The sequence below is a fragment of the Xiphias gladius genome, chromosome 9 (assembly GCF_016859285.1).
Source record: "Xiphias gladius isolate SHS-SW01 ecotype Sanya breed wild chromosome 9, ASM1685928v1, whole genome shotgun sequence".
Classification (NCBI taxonomy): domain Eukaryota; kingdom Metazoa; phylum Chordata; class Actinopteri; order Istiophoriformes; family Xiphiidae; genus Xiphias; species Xiphias gladius.
The window spans coordinates 19,779,867-19,805,120 of record NC_053408.1 but is presented as its reverse complement, the minus strand read 5'-3'; the positions used below and the strand labels follow the sequence as shown (position 1 = coordinate 19,805,120).

The window sequence follows — 25,254 nt, the reverse complement described above, 5'->3', positions numbered from 1 at the left end:
ATTCGCTACAGCAAAGTTCCATTTGATGTTTTACAAGGATTTCAAAAAGGTGAAAGTTTGAGCGACCATTTGGTCACTGGAAGGTCATAAGTTTGATCCCTGTAACAGCCCTGGAATGCGTCAAAGGACCTGAGCTTTGACCCCTTTTATGAAATGTGTAAATATATATTCTTACAGTTTATAGATTGCTAAACAGGGAGTTTGGAAATGATTTTTGGAAACTCATTTGTAAGCCCCGTTTTACCACTGCCGATCCCTGTTTCTGCTCAGCGCAGACAGGTGGAAGTGTTGAGATCTCCCTGTGACTCAGGCATTGCAAACTGCTCTTCTCCTCAGGAGCTGGAGCGGCTGGAGGTGGAGCGGGTGGAGATGATCAGACAGCATCTGTGTCAGTACACCACCCTCCGGCACGAGACAGACATGTTCAACCAAAGTGTAAGCGCAACTTCAACTCAGTACAACATCTAGCAACTACTTCATGCTGGCTTTCTGGCATAGAGTATGTCCAGAAGTGAACTGTGACTCCAGAACCCTGCTGTCCCTCAACATAGCGGGTTGACTGTGTGCTGACTGTGCACAAATTGTAAGTTAGAACCTTCGATTGTTCATTGTGAACTGTGTAATGTGAAAGGAGTTGCTCGTAGAGAATTATCACCCAACTCTGTCTATGAAGCCTTTTAGCCTCTTGTAGCTTTATTGTTTGTGTTTTATGGCTGTAAATTCTCATCAACAGCGTTTACAGTGGCAGCAGGCAGCTGCCCAGCGCCAAACAGCAGACAAAGTTAGCGACTATCTAGTGAACAAAGTGGAGCATTTAGCAACTAAAGAGCCAGATATTTTCCTCAGGAGTTAATGAAAACCCAGCCAGAGCTCAAAGAAGAGTGAATATTGGATTTAAATCTGTCAGGTGGCCAGAAACATGGCTCCAAGTGAATGCTAATGTTGCTCCATGTCTGCTGGATGGGCAAACATGCAGCTGTTTGCTAACGCGTTTGCCCTATCATCTTTAAAAGGGAAGGTATGTGTTTAGTGTTCAGCCTGTTTTTGGGTTCCAACCACATGGGGCCAAACTCATCATCGCAACTTTAAAGCCCCTAAAACAATTTGGTATTAATCTGTAACATAAAATATTAATGACTAAAAAAGCAACAATCAATATCAAAGTCTGGAGAAAAGACTCCTTCAATATAGAACACTGTGTGGGTGCTGTTTGATCACATTTTATTGACAGTGGCCTGGCAACTCCACAAATCTCAGCACATTTTATTCAGAGACTGTTAAACTGTGATTGCTGCAGAGAGGAACGTGAAATCACCCTTCCAACTGGGCCTTCAAAACCTCATTACTACTGTAGCTAGATTGCTGCATTCATATTTTGACACACTGACCTTGACACAGTGTCTTGTGCCTGACTGGACAATAATATATGCATAATTTATTAAATAAAATAACATATATATATAAATATTATATTTTGCAATTGTGATGCATACTGTAGATTATTACTGCAAATCTAAAAAGGTCTGCAACAAAAAATCCCTCTCACGAGACTAAGGTTGGATGTGAGGTTGAATTGAAAGTACCCTTACTAGACCAGCAGATGGAACCAAAGGCTTACTTTATAAATGCCGTGAGGTATCATCTGAACAGAAGCAAAGAAAAGACATTGGAGTGTGTATTTTATCGTTGTTCTTTGTTTGTCCAGACGATGGAGCCGGTGGACCAGCTCCTGCAGTGTGTGGACCCAGCCAAAGACAGAGAGCTGTGGGTGCGGGAGAATAAGACTGGAGAAATCAGGCCAGTGGACGTAGAGATCTGATCTCAGTGCTGTCAGATGGCTCTGCATATGCACACTTTTACCCCACAGTACACACAGACACACTGACCCAGAGCCTACCTGCCTGAGGACTGACTGGGAAATGAAATCTGTGCTGGGATCGCCCCCCCACTGATCCATGTGTGACTCCTAACAGACTGAGGGATGAGTAGTCGCTGGCTCTTCACATCCCAACAGCCACCTGCTGTGGATGCTGTCAGTGTTTGGGCAATTTAGTGAGAACTCTAAGGGATGAATGAAGATATCAGATAGTAATGGGTTGTGTTTTTCTGTTATTCAAGCTGATACCCAACTAAAACAGCACAGGAGAGCAAATTCTTTACTAAAGGATACTCAGCTGGGTCGAATGATGAAGAAGCACCAACAATGAATATTTAACGTGTAAATGATGAATAGCTTTATGTCATGCAGCAGTGTAAAGCTGCAGTTTGTATGTGCTTTTGCTCTGTGAGGTCATTTTCTGATTCACTTGTGTACTGATACACATGTGACTTTGGGGCTGCAAAGCTGTTGGCAAAAATGATTTAATGGATGCTGCTAAGCTAAATGCATTCTGACCTGAGAGTGTTAATTACTGTGCACAAAAATAATGGGCCTCAATTTCCCACAGGAGTAAACTACAGTATGTTTTCTCATTTCTAGTCGACTGTGGATTTTGTTGGTTGAAGTGACTACTGTCGCTAGCAGATTGGATTGGCTGTAGTTAGCTAGGCTAAGCTAATGCTAATGCTAAAATTCCATCCCCAGTTGACATTTGTTTCCAATTTGTTTTAAACCAACAAGCCTGTGAAAGGGTCATAAATATGCACATAATGTCGTCTCAGGCAAAAAGTCAACATTCCTCACGAGCTACATGGATGTAGGTGACATTGAAATAAAGAAACAGCATGGTTTGTGTATTGGTAGCCCTAGTGTTATACAATATTATAAATAAAAATGTAATTAAAATGTTATTCATTCTAATATAAACCTTACATGGTTTAAACACATAGAAAAACTTACTTGGAAACTTGGAAAAAATCATCGCCTTTACAAGAGAAAAGGATGTGGGAATGAGAAATAACCAGGGTTTAGCAAACATAACACTATCCAGCGCCAGTTTGGCTGACGTTTCTGGACTGTAACCTTACCCAAACCAAATAAAGAGCATCTTGGCTCCCATGCAGTGGATGTTTCAGTCTTTAACAGGTATATTTCTAACATAGCCTGTAATCCCACATAATAGTTGGCTAATGACAAGCCCCTTACCACTGGATATAATACTTGGTTACTACTTTGGGTAGTAAGCTAGTTAGCCGGGCATGCTAATGTTTGTAGCCTACATTAAACCATTGTTAAATACATTCTTTATAATTTTGCTTTTGTGTATTTGGTTTTGGAAAAGTGAAAAAAAAAATTTAAAAAATTTTTAGTTAGCAAGTATCGCTCTCATTACAGCCCCATACACCGTTTAGGCATGATGCGAAACCCAAAGCTTGACAGGCCTGCAGCGCCATGGATTAGCGAACAGTCAATTTCTGCGGGCTAAATTCACAAATCTGGCTACACTTCCTAGCATCCCACAAAAAAAAAACAAAATCAGAAATCTACAGCTCAAGAACATTCAGTTTACTTCCATCTTTACTTCATGCCTAATAAGAATTAAAAATCCACCAACTGCACTTTATGCCCAAGTAATATTTGATAAATTTACTGTAAGTCGCTGTTCATATGAAAAGCATTCAGAAGAGAACTTAATTGTTACACATTTTATTACTAATGGAAGTGAAAGTGTTGTGGTTGGGTTCAGGGTGGCCTGGTGTAAATATATGAGATGTGTGATTTGCTATGAAAGGAGGCAGTGGAGTGAAGAGTGTAAAACACAGTAAATAGTAGAATCTTACAAAAGATATATGATATACAGACATTTGGTACTGATAATATATGAAATATACAAAGTGTTTTATATGCAAGAGAAAGGACAGCTCTCCAGTGATATTCTACAGTTTTGGAAATGTATGTCAGTTGTTTCAGTTGTGTCAGCGCTGCTGTCTGCAGAAGCTAAATGTTGTACAAAGTACTCTTTTACTACCATGTCTTATCCAGTATTACTGCTTAGTATTACTTGACCACTGAGAGACAAGGATTGAGATGTTTTTGTACATTAACAGCTAAAGGTTGGCATTTTTCATTAATAAAATGGAAATATGTATCATAAGTCATAACGTGCTTTCTGGTTTGTTTTTGCTCTCTGTGTGATATTGTATGATTACAAAATGGGGGGGGGGGGAGCAGAGGAGGACATTTAATAAACGAAAAAAGTATTTTATTTCCTAAAAACCACATTCTCACATTTAACAATAAAATGGTTTGGTCAAGCCTCGTTACAGGTTTAGACAGTGATTATAAAGATGTGGTTAAAAGTTCAGACAGAGATACACTTGTACTTTATCGAAAAGTTAAAATACACTGGCATTGCATTTCTTATTACTGACCTAAAATAACCCATGTAGTGAGGGTACCTTGTTGTATATCTCACTTGGTAACACTTTATAATAATGACTGGTTATAAGTCATGTATACACAAGATAGCGGCTATTGTAGCTAACGGTATTCATCTAAAGGGTTTTTTCACATATTTTTCTCGCAGGTAGGAAGTGTCTACATAAAGTAATTAGCACGTCAAAATATAGATTATAGTGAAGTGTATAGAGTTGTGTTCCAAATTTTTCATGTTCTTCACAATGTCACCGTTTGTGTCATCAGCCAAAGCTAACTTCCTAACCTCAACTTCTGGGCTAACTTGTTAGCCTAGCCTTTTTGTTTCCTATATATATTTGACAGCCTCATTGTTCTGTTGTGATAGCAAGTAGAAAATGTTATAAACGTCACCCTTTATTTAAAGTTGCAGAATATGGTGCTTTCTTTGTACATTACCTCTGCCCACCAGTCCGTAGTAGTGGCTAAAAACAGTTTACTAGCTAGCTCACTGACACGGCTTCACCTCCTCCCACTGCACAAAAACTGAAGCCAAAACATTCCGGACACGGGCGCTGCCATCTTGCGCTGTTGACGTCATTTGGAGCCAGAGTCTGCACAGTAGTGATCGGCGGGTCGAGCCGCGGTATCGAGGTCCCGCCCATACACCACAGAGCACACACAAAGCTGCCAATCGTGACAGCCCCTTTTTATAGCATCAAATGGTTAATTAAAACCAAACTTATCAGAAAAATGAACACTTGAACATACATCAGCGCATTAAGAAGTACCTAAAATGATAGAAATCATCTTTGGGAAAAATGTATTTGACGCGTGCTTTAATTTTTTAGTTTGGTTTCGCTAACATGGAGGCGGCAGGGTTTGGGATCTATACTGTAGTCAGCTACCAGGGGGCGATCGGGATGTTCTGGCTTCAGTTTTGACAAGCTGTCATGTTGTCCATCTACATACAGTCATTGAACTAGCAGGTGGACCGATGAGGTCTTATCTGATTTAGCTAGCTATCTGCAGTTTTAGCCTCTCTACGCTGAATAAATAGATTTATGTTAAATTTTTGTCTGGCTTATTATTTCACAATGTGAGTCCAGACAACATTGTGTGGAAAGTGTACCACGGCACAACACACACACACATTTATAAATGGTGAATATTTTATACTTAAGATTAAAGCTTCAAAAACAACAGAAGAGTGATATATTATTATTTTGTGTTATTTACAAATGTAAATAAAGGATTTGTTAACGATGTTCATAAATTACATGATGAATTATACATGACTTTTAACTGGTCTTTGTAGTAAAGTGTTACCTTTTACTAGAGTGGAATTTTAAAAATGCTTACAGTACAGTTCCATATTCAATCTCCTTTACATACAAATATTACATTATGAAGTGGATATAAAAGTGTGTTGGATTAAAGCTGGAGTGTGTTATTAAAGCTGTGATCTTATAGCATGCAGCCGTAACACAAAGAGGAAGGAGTGAGTACATTTAAGATAAAAATCAATGGGAATGTACAGTAATCACAAACAGGTGACACACTGAATGGTTTGTTTATGACCTGAAAGTGTTCCTTAAAAGAAACTTCCTGATGTTTCAAACTTCATACTATGTTTGGTCTCTTCAAGATTTAGGATGGTGCAGAGACTGGAAGGAGACAGAACTGACCGCGGTGTTGTCACAGCTGTCTTTCTAATCAATCATGAGCTTCTTGAGGGAGTTGAGATAGGCCGGGATGAGGGAGCTGACGGACTCGTTGTCATCGTTGAGGATCTTCTCCCCTCTGCCCTCCGAGCCCACTGAGCTGGGAGATCTAACCAGGCCGGGGTACGGCGTGCTGTAACCCTGGCGAAGCAAGACACGCCTCAGAGTCATTATCCAGAGCAACCACAGAAAATAATACCTCGGGGCTATTCTTAGGTCTGTTTTTTTTGTCTTTGGTCGTCCTACCTAAATCCTGAGGATTGTAATTTACTTATTTTGAGCAAAGATGCTTGACTTTATGAAGTGTTTCCTCAATAATTACAATGAAATGTTCTGTTGTTTTATTGTATAACTGCATGCCAGTGAAAGAAGCAATTGCCCTAAACAATCAGTAACATACAAAAGAATAGCAATTCTGTGTACTACCTAACATTATGAAAAAACATTAGAGACTACATTATGTACTGTGCTTGGATTCAACTCCTTATACAATACATTTTTAACTAACTTAACACCAAATGAAATCAGTTCATTATGGGAGGCAGCTGAAGGATTCAGCTTTAAAAACTGTTTCCTTCTTTTGTTAAAAATTCAGTCTAAGCCTCAGTGAAGTATATCAGTTGCAGTTGAAAGTGCTTGGTCAATTTGGATAAATAAAGAGCAATTAATAATTGCTTACTTCTATACAGCAAAAAAAAATCACTTCTTTTCCAATTTCAATTTCATGATAAAATTGCACTAACTTCAGTCCACGTTAAATTCTAAGTCTGAGTAATAACAGAAGAATGCATAAAGACCTCATTTGCAACAACAGAATCCCACAATGCCGAAGCAAAAGCTCTAACATCAGTCCGAGTCAACAGCTTGACTCGGACTGATGTTGGGTGAGTATACCTTCGAGTAGTCTAAAGTTACTCACTGAGGAGTATCCCTTGCCGAAGCTGCCTCTGTTCTTGGTCCTGATCTTGGTGAGTGCTGACTCAGCGATGTCAGCCCGCTCCTCAGCATCATCCAGCTCGTGGACCGTCTTCCTGTACTTCGCCAGGTTCATGTTAGCTTGTTCCTCCTGTAATAACAACACTGTGTGTGTCATCAAAGGAATATCATCAAGAGATATGTACTCTAGGTTACATGGTTTTGGAGGGAGGGGACAAGCTGACGTACGGCCTCCTCCACTTGTCTCTTGTAGGCCCTCATCTTGTTCTGTAGCCTCTCCACCAGCTCCTGCATCCTCTGCTGGTTCTTCTGGTCCTCCTCCGACTGGAACAGCAGCTCCTTCAGCCGACGCTCATTCTTCCGCAGCGTCTTCACCGTCTCAGCGTGCCGCTTCTGCTCCGAGTCCAGCTCCAGCTCCAGCTCCTTCACCTGCACACAGGCACACCACTCGGTGACTCTAGCTCTGACTCTGTTTCTGAATGTGTGTGGGAGGGCTTCATACTTATACTGGCTTGACATTTAAATGTGCTCTTTCCACGCAGAATAATCTTTCATCAGAGTAATCAAATCTGCCTGCGAGGTGAAATAATCCACTTTACGCTACAAATCAAAGTTACAGAGGTACTCCAGCACCTCACCAGGTTTTTGGTCTCACACTCTAGAATGCTCCTCCAGAGACGCAGAAGACATTAGACAACTGTTTTTACAGGTTGAGTAGTACTCCTCATGACTAGTAGACTTAATTGTGTGCAGAATTGGTGGAATGCCCCTTTAAAGATTCCTTGTGAATCAACTATGAGTTTCTTCAGTGCTGGACAGAACAACTCTTCTTTGAGTCTTACCATTAGTTGGGCTTAAAATGTTTCATGTAAACTTTGTCCTGAAGATGGCGCTAGATTAAAGGCCACTGGGCCATTAAAGCAGGATGTATTGGGTTCAGACCCTCAAGGGCCCCAAAGGCCCCAGAAGCCCCAGATTCACTTTGTGGTAATTAGTTTTGTGGTCATTTAAGATAAATAAAAGGAATCGATCTTTAAATCTGTTAAAATCGCCTCCAAATGATCAGGACATGTGGTGACCCTTTTTATTACTATTACAATGTCAAATACAGGTATACTGAAATAAATGTTTTAAAGTAGACTTCCATCTGAAATTCAGTGAAGAGGAAACTTTTTTTTATCATTTTCCATATTTGCGAAACTTTAGCCTGATGGTGACGCTTCCTGGAGGATCAGGAGGCTCACCTCCATCATAACGTCATACCGTGAGGATTCCAAATAATTACACCAAATACCACGGCAGTCTGAGTCGTCTTGCTCCGGACTAGTCACAGATGGCTAGTCAAACTGATAGACAGACATGTTTATGACTCCGTACCTTTCCCTCCAACTTCTGGATGATCTTCTTTCCTCCTTTCAGAGCCATCTGCTCGGCCTCATCCAGCCTGCTGCTCATGTCTTTGATCTGAGCCTCTAGACCTTTCTTCACCCTCTCCAGGTGGAGTGTGTGCTCCTGCTCCAGACGCAGCTCCTCCCCCACTCGTGCCAACTGAGACGATTACACCATTTCAAAAGCGTCATTTCACAATGGACGTGTTGAACTCAACTGCTATAGTACCTCAGTAATACCTAGTTGTGTTGTGTGTGTTTTACCTCACAGCTGGCCTTCTTGGCCTTGTCTGTGGATTCTCTCAGCTCTCCCTGTAGCTCCTCATGCTCCTGCTGCAGAGTCTGCAGATCCACCTCCAGCTTCCTCCTCCCACTCAGAGCCGACTGGAACTGAACACACGAGAGAAAACATAAAGAATGTCACAAGCCTATGGATCAGATTAGAGTTTTAGCATCGGCAGGGCACCAGAGCGAAGACGCTATGAATCACCTGGTTGTTGAGGTCACTGTATTTCTCATTAGCCTCCAGCAGCTCGGTCTCCAGGGTCTTGCGGGCCCTCTCTGCGCTCTCCAGGGCTGCACGAGTCTCTTCCCCCTCGCTGACCAATAGCCCACAGCGTCGTTCCACAGCTGCCTGCTCCTCCCTGCGCTCCTCGTGGCTCCGCACCTCCTCCTCCAGCTGAGCCTGCAGCTCCTGGGACAGGGAAGGACGCTCATTCTGTAAGTCTCAGACTATTGCTGTAGAAAACAAATCCCACTGTATCTCATCATCTGACCTTGATCTGCTGCTGCATCTTCTTGCTGTTCTTGCCGAGCTCTGCGTTGTTCTTGGTGAGCAGGTCTGCCTGCAGCTCCAGCTCATTGATGTCGGCTTCCAGTTTCTTCTTCAGCTTCAGTCCCTCTGCTCTGCCTTTCACCTCCACATCCAGACTGGCCTGCAGGGACTCTAATGCCCTCTGGTGGCTTTTTCTGACAGAGGAGAGAGGGATGAATGGATGGCGAAAGGAGGTATTGAAAAATGAACCATGCATGTGCCGCTGCAGAGACAATATAGCAGGGTCTGAGGTGAGAAACAGTTTAATGAAACAAGTTTCACCTCCAAATATAATGTACTATGGCTTTGTAGCGGGAGTAAAGGGAGATCGAAAACAGGAAGAAAAATAATTATGTTAGAGTATTAAAAGAGTATTAGTGCTGTGGAGGAGGAGATGAGGTACCTAGAAGCCTCAGTCTCTTCTTCCTTCTCTTGCAGTCTGCGCTCCAGGTCTCCTTTAGCCTGAGACAACTCCAGCTGCAGCCTCAGCACCTTGGTCTCCTCGGCCTGGGAAACCAGGGAAATTTTAGGAGTAATCCTAACTATAATCCTGGTAATTAGTGAGCAATATCTAAACTAATCATCCTTGCTAGTGCTTTTGGACCTTTTTGTTGCATTTGATCCTTTATTGTGCTCAATCTACATACTACCTCTAGGTCACATAACCTGCAACTGCAATATTTTTTTTCACTGTTATGCTGATGATACACAGATTTTTTTTTTTACCATAAAGCTACCTCACTCTCAACCTATGTTGCAGACATTCAGTCTTTAATGTCGTATAACTTCCCACTGATAAATGCAGAAGAACAAAATGTGATTGTGTGTGGCCCTAAAGTCAAAATGTTGGGCAGGCTCTAGTCCACTTTGGGCTTGGTGTACAGGGAAATCGGGGGTGCTTTTTGGATTCCGACTAAAAGCTGTAATAACTGATTACCTTATAAAGTTGGGGGACCTTATAAAGTTGTGGTGGTGTTAGCATACAATTACATTTTAAACTTTCAAAATTAAAGCTAAAGCTGTGTACCTCCAAAGCTGCTTCAGATTCCTCCAGTGAGGCCTGTAACTCTTCTTTCTCCATCTCAATCTTCTTCTTTGCTTTCTGAAGCTCATGGACACTCTTACCTCCATCTGACAGCTGGTCTGTAAGGTCAGCTACCTCCTCTGTCACACAAAGAGAAAAACACACACAAGGCCAATTGAGCCATGGTTAATATTAGCCACTGTTAGTTATTATTAGAGAGTCTCAGGAAAAAATTTTATTTTTGGATAATATCTTTTTTAGGAAATATGCTAATTTATTTTTGTTGCCGAAAGGAAGATGATCCTGTCCGTGGATTATGTATGAAGCTGGTGCCAGGAGGCCATTAGCTTAGCCTAGCCATAAAGACTGGAAGCAGAGGGAAGCAGCTGGCCTGGTTCTGTCCAAAGTTCATAAAGTTTCATTTTCACCTTTTTTTTCTGTACACAAACAGAAATGTAAAAACATCTATTATTTGTTGAGTTGCATGATGTAACTATTTCTTGACAAGCAGCCAGTTCTCTATTTGCCCAGCACTTGTCTCCAAGCTCTTCTGCATTTGTGTTTGTGTATTGGTTAAATAAATGAGATGCACTGTGGTAATTAGGGAGCTTTAGAGGTAGCCACATTTTTAAACTTCGAACTAAGCCAAGATAGCTGTTAAGCTAGCTGCTAAGCTAAGCTAATAGCCTCCTCACTCCTATTCCATATGTAAGCCACAGACATGAGAGTGGTATCAATCTTCTCCTCTGACTTAGCATGAAAGGGGAATAACTATATTACCCAAAATGCCTATCTATTCCTTAAAACCCCCCATATGTATAGTCGTACCCTGGTAGGCCTTGTTCTCCCTGCGTAGAGCCTCCAGCTGCTCCAGAGACTCTTCATGTGCTGTCTTGAGTTTGAAGAGCTCGCTGGCATGTTGCCTGCTCTCCTTCTGGCAGCCCTCCACCTCAGCCACCAGCTCCTCACACTTCAGCTTCCAGTCTCCAAGCTGCTTCTCCAGGACCCGTTGCTTCTTATCCAGAGCTTGACCGCAGCTGCTGGCCTGGGACACGGAACATATGTTCAAGGATAACAACAAAAAAGTTATGGCACTGCTACGCTCATACAGTGTGTCTCCTGCTCTACCTTCTCCAGGTCCATGCAGAGCTCCTCCACCTCACCCTGCAGCCTCTGTTTAGTTTTCTCCAGTGAGGAACATTTGGCCTGGGTGGCTTCCACGGCCTCCTCAGCCTCCTGGAGCCTGGTTGCCAGCTTCTTCCTGTCACCCGCACATTATTCAAAGCACTCAGATACATTCAAAGTGTCAAACGTGACAAATGACTGCCAGTATCAACACCACGTACTTGGTTTCTTCCAGCTCATCAGCATGCTGGATGGTGTCAGACTCGTGTTTGGTCTTCCAGTGCGTGACCTCACTGTTGAGTTTGGAGACGAGGCGCTGCAGCTCCTGCTTGCTCTCCTGCTCCTCCTCCAGCTGCTCCTTCAGAACCTCACACTCCTGCCGCACTGAGCTCAGACTGCTGCTGACCACCTGCTTACACTGGCAACAACATCAGAGACACGTGTGAATATATGGCTCTGAGTGGAAAAACACTGTAGACGTTTTTTTCCCATTTATTTGAATACAGAAAATCATATTCATATTTGATATTTCCATATCGAGCTGAAAACACTGACCTTCACCTCCTCGTCCAGTTGTTTCTTCAGCTCCTCCAGTTGGGTTTGGAGCAGAGTTTTGGAGCGCGTCAGCTGACTGGCTCTGCTCTCTGCCTCCTCCATCTGTCGACTTACATCTGCGTTATCAGCTGACAGGACACACAAGACCGGTGATTGTTACAGTGAAGCACTTTGAAGCACCGTACACATGCAAGCTTCTGTAACACTGACGGCCCAAAACATGCTTCATCAAGTCTAAAATTTAAAACATCAGTTCCTGATATCTCAGACCCCATATATTCAACACAAGAATACAATGAGATTTTTTTGTCTCGTAATTGTACTGATCTCTGTTTGCTTACAACACCGTGTATTCTGCCTAACTGAGAAAGATACACAGTATAAAGCTGAAAGGACTTTGCTCTTCGAGGATATTGCTCAAAGATATTGCTCTGTGCTCTTCTCAAACCAGTGAGAAGAGCACAGAGCAAACAACACTGACATAAATCTCTCATATGAAATAACCAAAACAGTTCTTTTTTTGGCAGTTCATGTAGGATCCCATTACTCATAGTAAGAAGCAGATTGACAAAAAATACGTTTTTTTGAAGCCTTTACGATCTAACTTGTTACATTTTTGTGTCCATTTTTTTCCATCTCTGTGTTTATGTCCTGTTCTAAGAAATATGAGGCCAAGACCTCCTACTTCCCAGCAGCATATTCCCAGATTTCTTGACTTCAAAAAGAAATACTGCAAAACGTGAATCAGTTGAATGATTTGAACAAACCTTAAGACTGAGTATATCTGCCAGAATACTGGTTAGAATTCAGGTTTAATGAGTCTACCATCAGTGTACCTGTGAGTCTGTTCTTGGCCACACTGAGATCAGTGAGCGTCCTCTGCAAGTCGTCTCCTCTCCTGTTGGCTTCCGACAACTGTTCCTCCAGCTTCTTCATCTGGCTGTCCGAGGACATCTGCAGCACAACAAAAACACACCAGTGCACATCATGCCACAGTAACCAGGTCACACAGGCCTAGGATTTTGTTGGCTTGTTGTTGTGGCCGTGACGCAGATCCAGATCCTGACCTTAGCTTTCTGCAGACTGTCCAGTGACGCGGCCAGCTCGTCCACCTCCATCCTCAGGTTCTGCTTGTCCTTCTCCAGCTTGGCTCTGGCCCGCTGCAGAGCCTCACACTGCTCGCTCAGCTCTGCCATGGCATCCGTGTGCCGCTTCCTCAGAGACGCAGCCAGAGCTTCAGACTGGACAGAAGACTCCTCCAGGTCTCTCCTGAGACGCTGTAGCTCAGCTTCTCGCTTCTTGTTCACCTCCATCTGTTAATCACACACACATTGCATGTAAATTTCCACTGTATATTTAATGCAGCACAGTGTGGTGGTGGAAAACCTGCATCACGCCAAAGCGCATTACCTAATGTAAGGAGTTTTTGAAGAGTCAGTTTTGAGTGATTCATTTGTAAATAAATATGTTGCACACAGTGTTTTAATTTTAATTGAATATTACAATTTTCATATGGTTGCCATTACTTCAAGAAACTTTCATTATTGTCAGTTAGACCACACTGACTTAATTATCTGGAGACTTTTGGTGAGTTTTTGGGATGTTTGGTCACCACCAGAGGTGGTTCTTATAATAATTAATGAAAAAAAATGTTATTTGGGGAAATGAATCAAATCTAAAGTTTTGATTGGCAGGGCCATGTCGCAGCTCCACTTTGTGATTCATATTGATATGATGGTCATATTTTTATCCGTGCTAATGGATAAAATCAATAAAGATATTCAAAGTTCATCCCCCAGACTGCACTTTTCATCTAGCGCCATCATCAGGTCAAAATTTCATCCAATACTTTGGTTTAAAATATCTGCAAATAAAATTCAAATAAAATACCTGCAAAACTAATGTTACTCCCTTCAGCCTCAGCTGTACGTTTTGGTTTCGATGTGTGGTCAGCAAAGCCACTATCAGGGCTGGAACCCTCAGTCTTGTTGTCTAATGTTGTGCAGATTTTTTTTTTAAAGGTAACAGTACAAACTGTGCGTGTGTGTGTGTGTGTGTGTGTGTGTGTGTGTGTGTGTGTGTGTGTGTGTGTGTGTGTTTTTGCAAGAATACAGTTTACCTGTGAGGCGGTGACTCCTCCTGCTTCCTCCAGTCGGTCAGTGAGATCATCCAGTTCTCTGGTTAGATCTGCTCTCTGCTTCTCCACCTGAACAACACACAAGACAGTTCAAAAATGGTAATGGACAGTGTGATACAAGGTGATCAGACTTATTTCCATATGATTCAAAACAGTAGCTTGCTAGGCCATGATGTTTTCTATCATGGTAAAGCACACAGTATACATGATGGCAATTTATCCAAGAGTAGACTGATCCTCTATCTGGTATCACAGTAGTGTACATTCCCATTCCACCACAGGGCAAAGTCATAGTATACTGGTAAGTCTTTGAGTGATAACTGAGTAAAAAGCCTCCATCTAGTGATTTATTAACATACATGAATCCAGCATTCTTAGCTTTAGATGTGCCGATGGGCCTCCAATATGTTACCAGTCAGGCAGAAGACTTCATCTACTCTGGCTCTGAAGCAGACCTACCTGCCAGGATATCTGACCACCAGGGGATCAGTATGACTGACAGCCCAGCCCACAATAAGAGGTGATCTTTCGCTGAGGTCAGAGGTCAGGAGAGTAGCTGGTATCCAATCAGAGCAATGCAGGGTTTAGCTGCTGTCACACAGTACACATATTACCTGGGAACTACTGTGTCCTCTGGATGTTATCCAATGCTCTCTTTACTGCTAAACATCCTACAACGTAAAGCCATGCTGGTTGCAGTCTTGCTTTTTGATGTGATGCTGGATTTCGATCTTTTTTACATAAAGGATTTATCAAAGCTGATGATGGACTGGTTATTTTTTTCTTTTGGCTACTTGGGGGCAGCCTAACAAGCTGTCAGCACAGCACTGACATATTATCACTCTATAAAGTTGTGATTGCTAACATGCTAGCAAACAGTTGCATATTACTACATGCAGCAGACATGGCACAACTTTAGAATTTATTTGAACACTTGCTTATGACCACCTGATGAATGTAAGTCCAATATTTAGTCTTCTGCTAGATTTATATTGCTCTCCAACAACTCTAGAGCAAATATCTGCTGATTTAGCAGCTAAATGCTCCACTATGTTCACCAGCTAGTTGCTAACTGTGTCTGTCTGCTGTGTTTTAATGAGCAGGTGGTGTGTCACTATGAGTGACACCTTTAACATTACATGAAGTCATTTGATCCAATGGTAATATAAAAATATTGTGCTTTCGTGCAGCTTTAAGTGAAAACTAACTGGGGGATAGAACATGTTGAATAAGCCTTGAATCTTAACTGACTCTCATGAAACAATATCATCAGATAAACCACACCATTTTCTTACAATTACCCATATTTTTAAAAAATAGCAGTAGTTATACATTTTCATTGTCCACAATTCCAAGTTATTAAATTGTACTTAAGAGTTTTCATATCTCATGAAAGAAACACTTTTTTCAGGAGAAATTGCGCCTGACAAAATCCAAACGATGCCAAATACAATCATAAAATATCAGCATCTTCACAGCAAATCCACACTGGCGCCACCAGTACAATAGAACTTGATACCATACATCAAACAAAAATATAAAACACATTTTTGCATAGACATGCAAAACAAATAAAATATTTAAAGCTGCAAAAATGTTGAAAGTCCCCAACAAGGCCCTCAGAGCGACCCCTCTCACCCTCGAACATGGTACAGCACACATGCAGAGAGTTTATAACGCAGAGCCATTACACACACAAACAGCCAGCGCTTTGTAGTTTAAGAACTTGTTGTTTTTACACCAATCTTTTACAGCTGGTTTAAGGACAGCTGTAGCTGCTGAGGCCGGTCTGTAAAAGCTGCGGTCTCAGGCCTCCCTGATAGCAGCAATGAGCCACAGCCGTCAACATGCCTCAGGCAGAACAAGGGAAAACAGATGATACTCACCGGGGGCCTCCTCTGTCACCCCCCACACGCCCCAGCTCAGTCTCCAAAAACCTGTGGCCCACCAGCTCCCCCAGCCCCACCCTCGGAGTCTACAACCTGGCTCCGTGGAGAGGGTTAACACTAAGCACTCGGTTCACTCATCGCTCTCCTCCGCACTGCTGACTGAGTCAACAGCTCCTCTGGACCAGCACCACCCGACACCACTCGATCCCATTCACATGCTAATGGGAGGTCAGTGCTCCTAAAGTCTCCTGTGGGAGAAGGGAGATTCTTCTTCGCTTGCACAAGAGCGTGAAAGAGTAGGAGTGCATACATGCCAATGTAATGTATGTTTGCATATGTGCTTTCTAGTATCCTATCAGTCCATCCATCACCTCAGCCTCCAGTGTGATCGAGGTTCTCGTCTGGTCCCAGCTACGCATAAAGAGAAGCTAATCTATGTTAACACCCTGTTTTCATAAAAATTAACAAGGTGGGGTGAGGTGTCTACCCTGAGATGATTGTGAAGGTGCATATTGTAAATGCATTTTCCATTACAACTGTCCATTTGGACATTATGGCGAATGTGTTAGCAAGCAACTGCCTATTTACACATCCAGCAGATGCAGAACAACATTAATATTCATTTGAAGTCATGTTTCTGGTCGTCTGATGCATGTGAGTCCGGTATTCATCCCTCTTTTAGCTGTTTGAGCAAGTCCTGAGGGAAATAACTGTCTTTTTATAAACCGAAAATGATGCTGATTACACCGGATTGCAACATTTTTCAAGTTTCAGGCGGTAAACCCAAAACGACAAGCTAAGAAGCTAAAAAAGCTCTGCAGAGTTGAAGAGAACTGCAGACTCAGGCGCTTGGTCACCACAAGAGACCCCTTTCACATTACACAGAGTTATTGGACCCATTGATCATATAAAAATCTTTATACGGGCTGCTTTATAGTTCATTTTCTTTAGTATGGGTTTCAATTGAGCCTTTTAGTGTGACCTAATTTAACGTTGTTTCAGACACCTTTCCATCCTCACAAGAATGAAAGTGGCCCAATTCAAATATACTGAGATCTGTATGTCTTATAGATCACATACTTTTCGAACGCTATGTGTGCTTTTTATTTGTGGTGTTGTGCCTGAGTGCTCTACTGTACAATACTCTACCGTACAGTATGTGAGACCGGCTGGCATTCCAGCCGGAAGGAGATCCCGTGGAAGATAGTGCTGTCTGTCAGCCTCTATCTCCTGGTGATATCTCCCCCGTGTGACCTGAGGAGCAGAGCTTAACAATAGCGAGCCTGTCTGCAGCAGAGGTATGTTGGATTTGAGCTCCTCTGAGGACGCAGGCTGTGGAACTGATAAAGACCTGCATGTCTCTGCCTGCCTCTTTCACCGCTCTGTCGCTTTGGAGACTGGTGGGGAGGGGAGCCCCAGCTAGCACCATTAAGAATACCACCCACTGTGGGGAGAAGTCTGCAAAACATGCCCTCAGGCCCACTGTCACTCTATTCAGCACTCGGGTGAAATATGTACCTTTTGCATTTCTGCATTTACCTACTGTAACATGGGAACTGAAGTCAGGACTTAAGAGGGACAACCTGGTTCTGTGGCTTAAATACACACACGCTTTAAGAGCATCTTGATTGAAACAACAAGCACTTAAAGCGCCCACCTTGGGAGGTTACCTTTATATGAACCAGGCACGCTGTTTTGAGAGCCTTTTACATTACAAAGAAGATGTCTTGGAAGCGTTGCCTCAATGAAAAGAAAGAAGGAAAAAATGGCCCGTTCTTCCGATTTGCTTCTAGGAGCAAGACGAGGGGATTACAAGAAACAGAAGGTGCAATGATGTGTGTGTGTGTGTGTGTGTGTGTGTGTGTGAGTGAGCATAAGGGACAGAGAAAGATTGGGAAAAATAAGAATTAAGAGAGAGGAAAAAGGATGTTGGGGTCCCTCTACGCCTCTGGGGTTGCCCTGTATGTTAATCAGAAACACAAGGTCTCTCCCCCCAAGTTTATTATCACAGGTGCAGATAGTTTGGGGTGACCAGAGGCGCAGCACCCACACATGTACCCCACAGGCTGCCAACACATCAGCAATCGTTTTTCTCTTATTTTTCTCTCCTTCAGTCTTCCCCCTCACTCCACAAACTGCTTTTAACACCCCAGGCCTGAGCGTTACAGCCGAGCCGAGCTGATCCCAGAGCTGCTTGGGACCCTCTTATCTGCCCTGCAGCCTGACAGACACATTGAAGGCTCATCTGCTCTTTGTTTCATTGTGGGAGAGGGGCGACGTTATACAGCGTAGATATACCATACCTTGGCTCTCATGGTCCGCTCTGCTTCCAGCTCCTCCTCCAGCTCCTCAATGCGGGCCTAAAGAGAGCAAAAAGTTGATGCTGAAATGGACTTCAGTGAAAAAAAACAGTCTGCTTTCACTCAAATATAAAATATGACTAGGATATCCTAAGTTGAGCTGTTATCCTCTGGTTTCGCAGCGCCTATATCATTCTGACAGAGAACAAATGGGCCGTCACGTCCGCAGATTGTTTGCTATTTCAAGGCGACACTTGTGTGTGGTGAGGCCGTCTCGTACACTCTGCTTTCTCTGGGGATTCGGGCTGCCTCTGGCTTTTTCCTCAGGTGGCAATTTAGAGCAAGAATGTCTGTAGCCACCGTCATTATCTGTATTCTGACCCAGGGCTGGGTCTGCTATGTCCGGTCAGCAAGACCAAAAAGCATCGGTGCCATTTTCATGACAGACAAGGAATTTGTTTTATGTTTTTACTTTCTCTTGGTTTTACAGCACTGGATGGAAGTCAGCAATGCTTTCCCAAGCAGAATCAAGGACGGAATATACAGTGTAATAGTCAAAATGAATATCATTTGATCTAATTTACTAAGTCTGTGTTATATATTCTTAAACATATTTTTTATGTTCTTTATTTTGGCTGGGACACTCCTGTAAGATTTCAATATAAGTGAGGTCATTTCCTGGTTAAAGAAAGTTATATATATCATATAGTGTACATTTAACACCAAAGGGGTTTAACAATATTTGAGAATCGCAGGACTTTATAACAACAAAAAATGGTTTATACGTGCAAATCATACACACAAGCTTTTAAAACTGTTTCTAAATGTGTTTAAAATGACCGAGGACACATTCTGTATTATAACAACTATGTTTTACCATGTACTACTGTGCTTTAATGTCGTAATAATGTGGTATTAACAATTTATACACAATCCTAGTAAAAGTTGTTGACAAATATGCTAATAAACACCTAATAAATGTCCTTTTATCACATCTACATTGCAGTGTGTAATAAAGCATTAATTAATAGTTATTACATGATTTATAAATGCCGAATAGAGGCGTTACAATAGAGCGTTACCAAAATTTTATAAACCCAGTTCCAAATGAGAAATTAATTATTTTCCAACATGTAGATCTAATAAATCCTAAATTAGAAATGTAATTTACTTAGTTATTTTGTTCACAGGAAACAAAAATGCACTGCTGCTAGTTACAATACATAAACCTGGTGGTTACAGTCAGTGGTGGAAAGAAACTACAGACAAATACTCTACTTAAGTACAAAACTGAACTAATGGTATCTCTGTTTCTTGCCACTTTATACTTCTAAATGAGGGGGAAGGTATGGTACTGTGACCTCCACTACATTTATTTAACAGTTATTATTTTTTTTAACTACATACATGTAATACATATGATATATATAAAACAACATTATTACTTAAGTAACATTTTAAAAGCAGGTCTTTTACTCATAATGGAATATTTTTGAATTGTGTTGCTGCTACTTTAACTGAAGTAAAAGATCTGAAATCTTCCTCTCCCACCTCCACCCATGGGCACTTGATCTGTAACTAAATTAACCTAATATTATATAATTTAATTCTGCTCCGATATTCAAAGCAATCAGAATGATCCAGTGTAAATAAATCATCTCCAGCAGATTTTTGCTCCACTAATCTCAAGCCAAACCACCTTTTGTGCAGCTAATGAAAAATGTATTGCTAGTTTCCCAACACGGCTGCATCATTCCAAGTTGTGTAATGTTCTGCGCTATCTTTAGTTTCTATCTACGTCTCAGTGTCAGGAAGTGTGTCTGACATGGCGTGGAGCCCAGGGCCATTCACACCAACAACACCTCCATTCACTGATGTGGTGAAAGCCACTCACCAGCCACACGGCACCCTAAGCTCCCTAAACATGAAACTATCAGGCCTTTAGAGGGCGAAGTAACCATACCAACTGCACCATATTTGATTCATTATAATGCAAGGAGAGTTAACCTAAATACTTTAGAAATGTCCCAACGGTGGGCTCAGTCATTTCGTAGACTAGTACCAAAATTAATTAATATAACTATCATGTAGCCCTGTTTTTTTTGTCAACTTTTTAAAAAGTGAAGCTTGAAGAGAAAGTTAGAAAAAGTGAAATAAACACTCACATGCCAGCGCAGGACATCTGCAGAGAGAACAGCCATGGTGAGGCAGCAGCAGCCCAACTGACTGACTGACTGTCCCACACGCAGACACACACACTCAAACACACTCAAACACACTCAAACACACATACACACTGTTGATCCCCTCCGGCATTTTACTGTCCACACCCCCTTATGCATGCACAGCCTCTTTCTGTCTCATAGTTCCCCACTCGCATATCTGTTTCTTGTTAAATTCCTACTTTCAAAAGCCTCAAACCAGCCTCAAAATAAATATTGTGGCTCTAATACAATTGCAGAAAACATAGCGTACTAACAGTGTTAAGATGTCTGAGTCAGACTGCATGGATAAACGCAATTTGGACTACTTATCTAAGGCAGAAAGAGTTTTTGCATGTGCACTTTTCTAAATGAAGTTTATTCAGAATTATCCCACATCATCTTTTCTACTTAGGAGCACTCTTGGAGCAATGGGGGGAAATAACAAAATTAGCCCATCATTGGTGAGAATGGTTGGAGGGTTTGATCTCCATAATTGTATGTGCTTAAAGTTTTCTTTTTTTCCGCTGCTCTCCGAAACTATAATAATTGTCCAAAAATTGCAATCAGATGTGGCCTCATAGCTGATGTCTCCTCGCTTCTGTCTGCGGGGATGTTCAGCAGCGTGGGCAGTTATATCCTGTCAGGACCCCCCCCCCCCAACGCCAGTCAGAAGGGAAAACGACAGCCAAACAACTGGAAGTCCTGCCTCTGCGCCCCCCTGCTGAAAAGTCCACCAAACCGTCCACACATGCTCGCATAATTTAGGTCCCTGCAATAAGTGCAAGAATCTACATGCTTTGTTCTTTTAAATGCCCTCAGATGGCAGTGTGCAGCTTCCAACAGAAGAAGTCATGGTTGTTTGACTGGCTGGGTGACGGTAGGTCCTGTGGAAACTGGCCAAGGCCATGATCTGCAGGTACTGACACAGGTCAGACCAGTGGTATTAGAGACGACGTCCTGCCTGTTCAGCACAGGCGCACATTGTACAGGAGAGATAAACATATTTTCTCAGTATACAGCATATTCAAATATAAAACAAAGACATTATTATCCTTTGTGTTATTTAGTCTCCAAAAATAAAGCATTTTCCCGAACAGCTACAGGAAATTCATCATTAAGATACACTCCCTGATTTCTTACAATGCCCTATACTGTTTCCAAATCCCCAAATTCCCTCTCAGCTTGCCTTTGCTGTTGTAAAACTCAGCTGTCAAACAGTGAGCTGGGAGCAAAGTTTGTCCTTTGGGCACAGTGTTGGGCACTGGAGCAAAATCAGGGAGCGAACGTCTAGCTAAGCTATAAAGGATTAACTACACAGGGTGCTAAATATGTTGTATTTTCCTCGCATGACCACAGCCCAACAAAGTGTATTTTTTATGCTTTAAGTCTCTTTTCTCGTGTTATATTCACATAACTACAGTTATTGCGTGTTAGACTCTGAGCGTTGCCAAAATGCAGGTGACCTGACTGAAGATACAGCTGCTGCGCTGCTAAGGTGCTGCTGTCAATATGCCGTCTGTATAGACACTGTGTAAGTGGGATTTTTAGAGCTCCAGGCGTGCTGCTGGTCAGAGTACTGTACTGTGTGGACACACTGAAACACCGTAGCTCAGCATCTTGTGGAATTCACTTATTTGCTGCACAAATCTGCCCGCCAATGCCTCACCCGTGAACACTCAGCATCTCCTGCTATAGCGCGGATCGCCAGATGGAGTCAGTGAGTGCAGGTTTTAGGACGGGTCTTCGTACAGGCTCCTTGTCGCCAAATCTGGCAACTTCACTGTGACAACACGACTCTGGAAAGTCACTGTGCCATGTATACCCACACATACCTCCCCCTAAAGACACTATCTCATTTTTGCATTTCAACTTTTTTAGGTACCGATTTAACAAATGAGACTTCAACTTTGGACAGAGCCACACTAGCTGGTTTCGCTGCTAGTTTTCATGCTATGCAGACAAGAGATTACTATCCGTCTTTTCACTTCATTCTCTGAAAGAAAATGCATATGCATATTTCCCAAACTGTAGAACGCTTTTTACTGTTTTACTGTTTTTTATGGTAATTCAATGGACGTTGCGTTTATTGCGGCACAACTGGGGGATTTTTTTTTACAGGATGCTGCTGTTTTTCATTTTAGGATCAATCACTTACAAAGTTCAAGTTCGTCTTTGTGCCAAGCCTTTAGAAAAGTGTTTCGTATTTTGACACAAGATAGAAAGCTCTGAAGCAAACTACTTCATTTTCTGCTTGAGTCGGCCTGAAGGCATGTTGGACATTTGTCAAGATGATCAGAAACCAGAATTCAAAGTAATGCTAATGTTGCTTTATGTCTGCTGAATGTTTAAAGAGGAAACTGTTTGTTAACATGGCCACAACTTTATACGGTGGCAATATGTCAATGTTGAGTTTACAGGTTTTTCTGCTGCCCCCAAGTATATGTATCTATGGAAATGCTTTCTATTGAAAAAATGATCACTGTAAAATGTAGCAGTACTAGTAACAAAGACACTGTTTGGTAAAAGAGATATTGCTGTTTTTATTGTTGTATTTTTTCGGTTCCATGTGCACCTCAAACTAAATTCTATTTATCTCCATTTGTCTGGGGTATCACAAAATCTGGACAAATAGGAGCAAAATTATCTGCATGGCTCAATAGCACAGAGGTAAATGAAAAGATATGAAAAGCATAACATGAAGGTTAGACTGTTATCACCGTCGTGGTACGATCAGATGAAACACCTCCAGTGAAACATCTGGTGTAACCCAAACAGACCGCAGGGCATGACTGAGCTTTATGTCCTCAGATTGTGATGACCCTTTACAGCGCTGTTACTGAGTATAACTGCTTTACAACCATGTAGTAAAAACCACTAAGGAGCATGGGGCTGTCGTAGGAAATCAGGACGGCAGGCCTGCGACCCCCATTACACCGCCTTCAAGCCAACTGCTTTGAATAACAGCACCGTAAAATGAGGGAGAGGTGGTGTCATCATTAAAGATAGACAAAGCTATGTCTTTGATTCAACTCCAGTTTGTGGATATATTCATGTGACCTTTATGTAAAAACCAGCCTGAGTGGGCGATAGAAGTGAAGGGCCGTCCAGTCAGCCGGCCGGCCACCTGCATCATTACACACTCACACACATGCATGCGCATAGAGACACAGATAATAGCCTCATTGTGAGATAGGGAGAATGCCAAAGCTACAGTAAATGTGAAAACACGTCCAACCTCAAAGACACACGGATCGCCTTTCACTCCACAAAGACGCTCTTTATTCTTCCCCTGAAAAATCTCTGGAGGAAACATCAGGCTCCAGGAGACATCTGCAGAGCCACCAGAACTTTGAAATTACCATCTCCTGAGGGACTTTCTCAGTCCCTCTCTCTTCTTTTGCTCTCTGCATTCTCAAAGGTACAGACACAGACAAAACACATTATCTACAGCATGCACCAGTGAAACAAGTAAAAACTCACAAACGTGCTTGATTCTATCTGGATGGCACAGTAAGATTCACAGGAAAAGCCTTGGTATAAACTTCACTGTCGTCTGTACAGAGGCAGACAAAACAACAGAGTAAATAAGAGCACTAAAACCGATATAATCCAAACAAATAAAGCTTTCCTAATCATAATTATACAATGATTATGTGCTACAAGGCCTTTCAGAATTGTTATCCTAAAGATGGCTTTTTAAATGGCAACATCTTTAATGGTATAGTAGGAGGTCATTGCTGTGGTGGTTTTCCACTGCACACTCCAAAAACTTCTTGTTAATCTGTGTGGCCGCTACTGCAATGACTTCCCCCTTAATTTTGTTGCTGCTTGAGGTTCAGTTAAGTAGCACTGTTTTGTTCCACTGTTAAGGCCACAGTGGTTTTAGTCAATATACCAATCACAGTGTTGGCTCTGTCGAGCTTTGGATTTCACTTTGACATTCTGAAGTAGTGTAGTCGTTTATTTTTTTTTGCATTTCCAAAACCAAAAACACAGTAGAAAAAGTGTCTACGGAGTAGATCAGACAATGTGTTTATCTGCTGTGACCTAGCTGCTAATGTTAGCACCACTGTGTTGCTTTCCAACTAACTTTTTCATTATTTCACCAGTAAATGGAAAGCTTACTAGCTTACCTGCAATGCAACCATTTTGCTGCGCCTTCATTTCCATGTATTTTTTGCATCATAACTTAGTGCAAAGTTAGCAGTGTCGTGCATGTAGCTATCAAATGCATATTTTAGACTCTTCATGAAGTTCTGATTGAGTCAGCGGGAGACATTAACAAGTCAGCCAGGAGCCGGGAGTTTCCAACTCACAGAATTAACGTCAGTTAACTAGCTAGCTTTTAAGGCTTGTTAAAGTAAACTGCATATTTACCATGTTAGAATGCAAAGCATGACAGGCAAAGCAACAGTAGCTAAGAATAGTGGGGCTTATGTCATGTCCAACTCTGCCGTAAAACAACCACCACTCCACATTATAACACTTTGTTCAAATTACACATGAATAGTGTTTTTTAGCATACATTTTTCTTGCTAGGTGGTATGATGTTCTTTTATGAAATGTAGCCAACGTTTGGTTCTTTCTGTGTTGTTAAGTGAGAGTGTAGTGATTACGAGCTGGCCGATGACGCGATCGTTCGCAAGTCGTAAACATCCCCTCCCACATGATGTGAACGTGGCATAAGCGACCAGTCAGTTGAGCCAGAGAAGCTAAATAACTAAACTGTAGTTCGCAAAAGATGTAAAGTAATATATTCAATTATATGACTTGTGCATAAAACTGTATGGCTTTTTCATGTTTATTTTTGTGTGATTCTATGAATGAACTAGACCTTTCTTATGGTGACTTGTCAAACAACACT

General features: G+C 42.0%; 2 protein-coding genes across 3 annotated transcripts in view; one reads left to right on the top strand and one right to left on the bottom strand.

The window, feature by feature from the left end:
* Window positions 1–3,410, top strand: part of LOC120794246 (growth arrest-specific protein 7-like) — a 60,331-nt gene extending 56,921 nt beyond the window's left edge. For both annotated transcript variants that reach the window (XM_040135116.1, XM_040135117.1), the window contains 2 exons: window positions 337–435; window positions 1,706–3,410. In XM_040135116.1, the coding sequence (XP_039991050.1) occupies window positions 337–435; window positions 1,706–1,819 (213 nt within the window). In that variant the 3' untranslated portion in view covers window positions 1,820–3,410. The remainder of the gene's footprint in view (window positions 1–336; window positions 436–1,705) is intronic.
* A 2,596-nt stretch (window positions 3,411–6,006) lies between these two features.
* Window positions 6,007–25,254, bottom strand: part of LOC120794716 (putative uncharacterized protein MYH16) — a 52,962-nt gene continuing 33,714 nt past the window's right edge. Inside the window, exons 8-24 of the mRNA XM_040135969.1 lie at window positions 18,190–18,246; window positions 13,980–14,066; window positions 12,928–13,173; window positions 12,697–12,814; window positions 11,861–11,988; window positions 11,527–11,723; window positions 11,309–11,441; window positions 11,009–11,225; window positions 10,184–10,320; window positions 9,560–9,663; window positions 9,119–9,311; window positions 8,833–9,036; window positions 8,607–8,732; window positions 8,332–8,502; window positions 7,183–7,383; window positions 6,938–7,084; window positions 6,007–6,159 (exon numbers count right to left, since the gene is read on the bottom strand). Coding sequence (XP_039991903.1) covers window positions 6,007–6,159; window positions 6,938–7,084; window positions 7,183–7,383; window positions 8,332–8,502; window positions 8,607–8,732; window positions 8,833–9,036; window positions 9,119–9,311; window positions 9,560–9,663; window positions 10,184–10,320; window positions 11,009–11,225; window positions 11,309–11,441; window positions 11,527–11,723; window positions 11,861–11,988; window positions 12,697–12,814; window positions 12,928–13,173; window positions 13,980–14,066; window positions 18,190–18,246 — 2,619 coding nt within the window. The remainder of the gene's footprint in view (window positions 6,160–6,937; window positions 7,085–7,182; window positions 7,384–8,331; window positions 8,503–8,606; window positions 8,733–8,832; window positions 9,037–9,118; window positions 9,312–9,559; window positions 9,664–10,183; window positions 10,321–11,008; window positions 11,226–11,308; window positions 11,442–11,526; window positions 11,724–11,860; window positions 11,989–12,696; window positions 12,815–12,927; window positions 13,174–13,979; window positions 14,067–18,189; window positions 18,247–25,254) is intronic.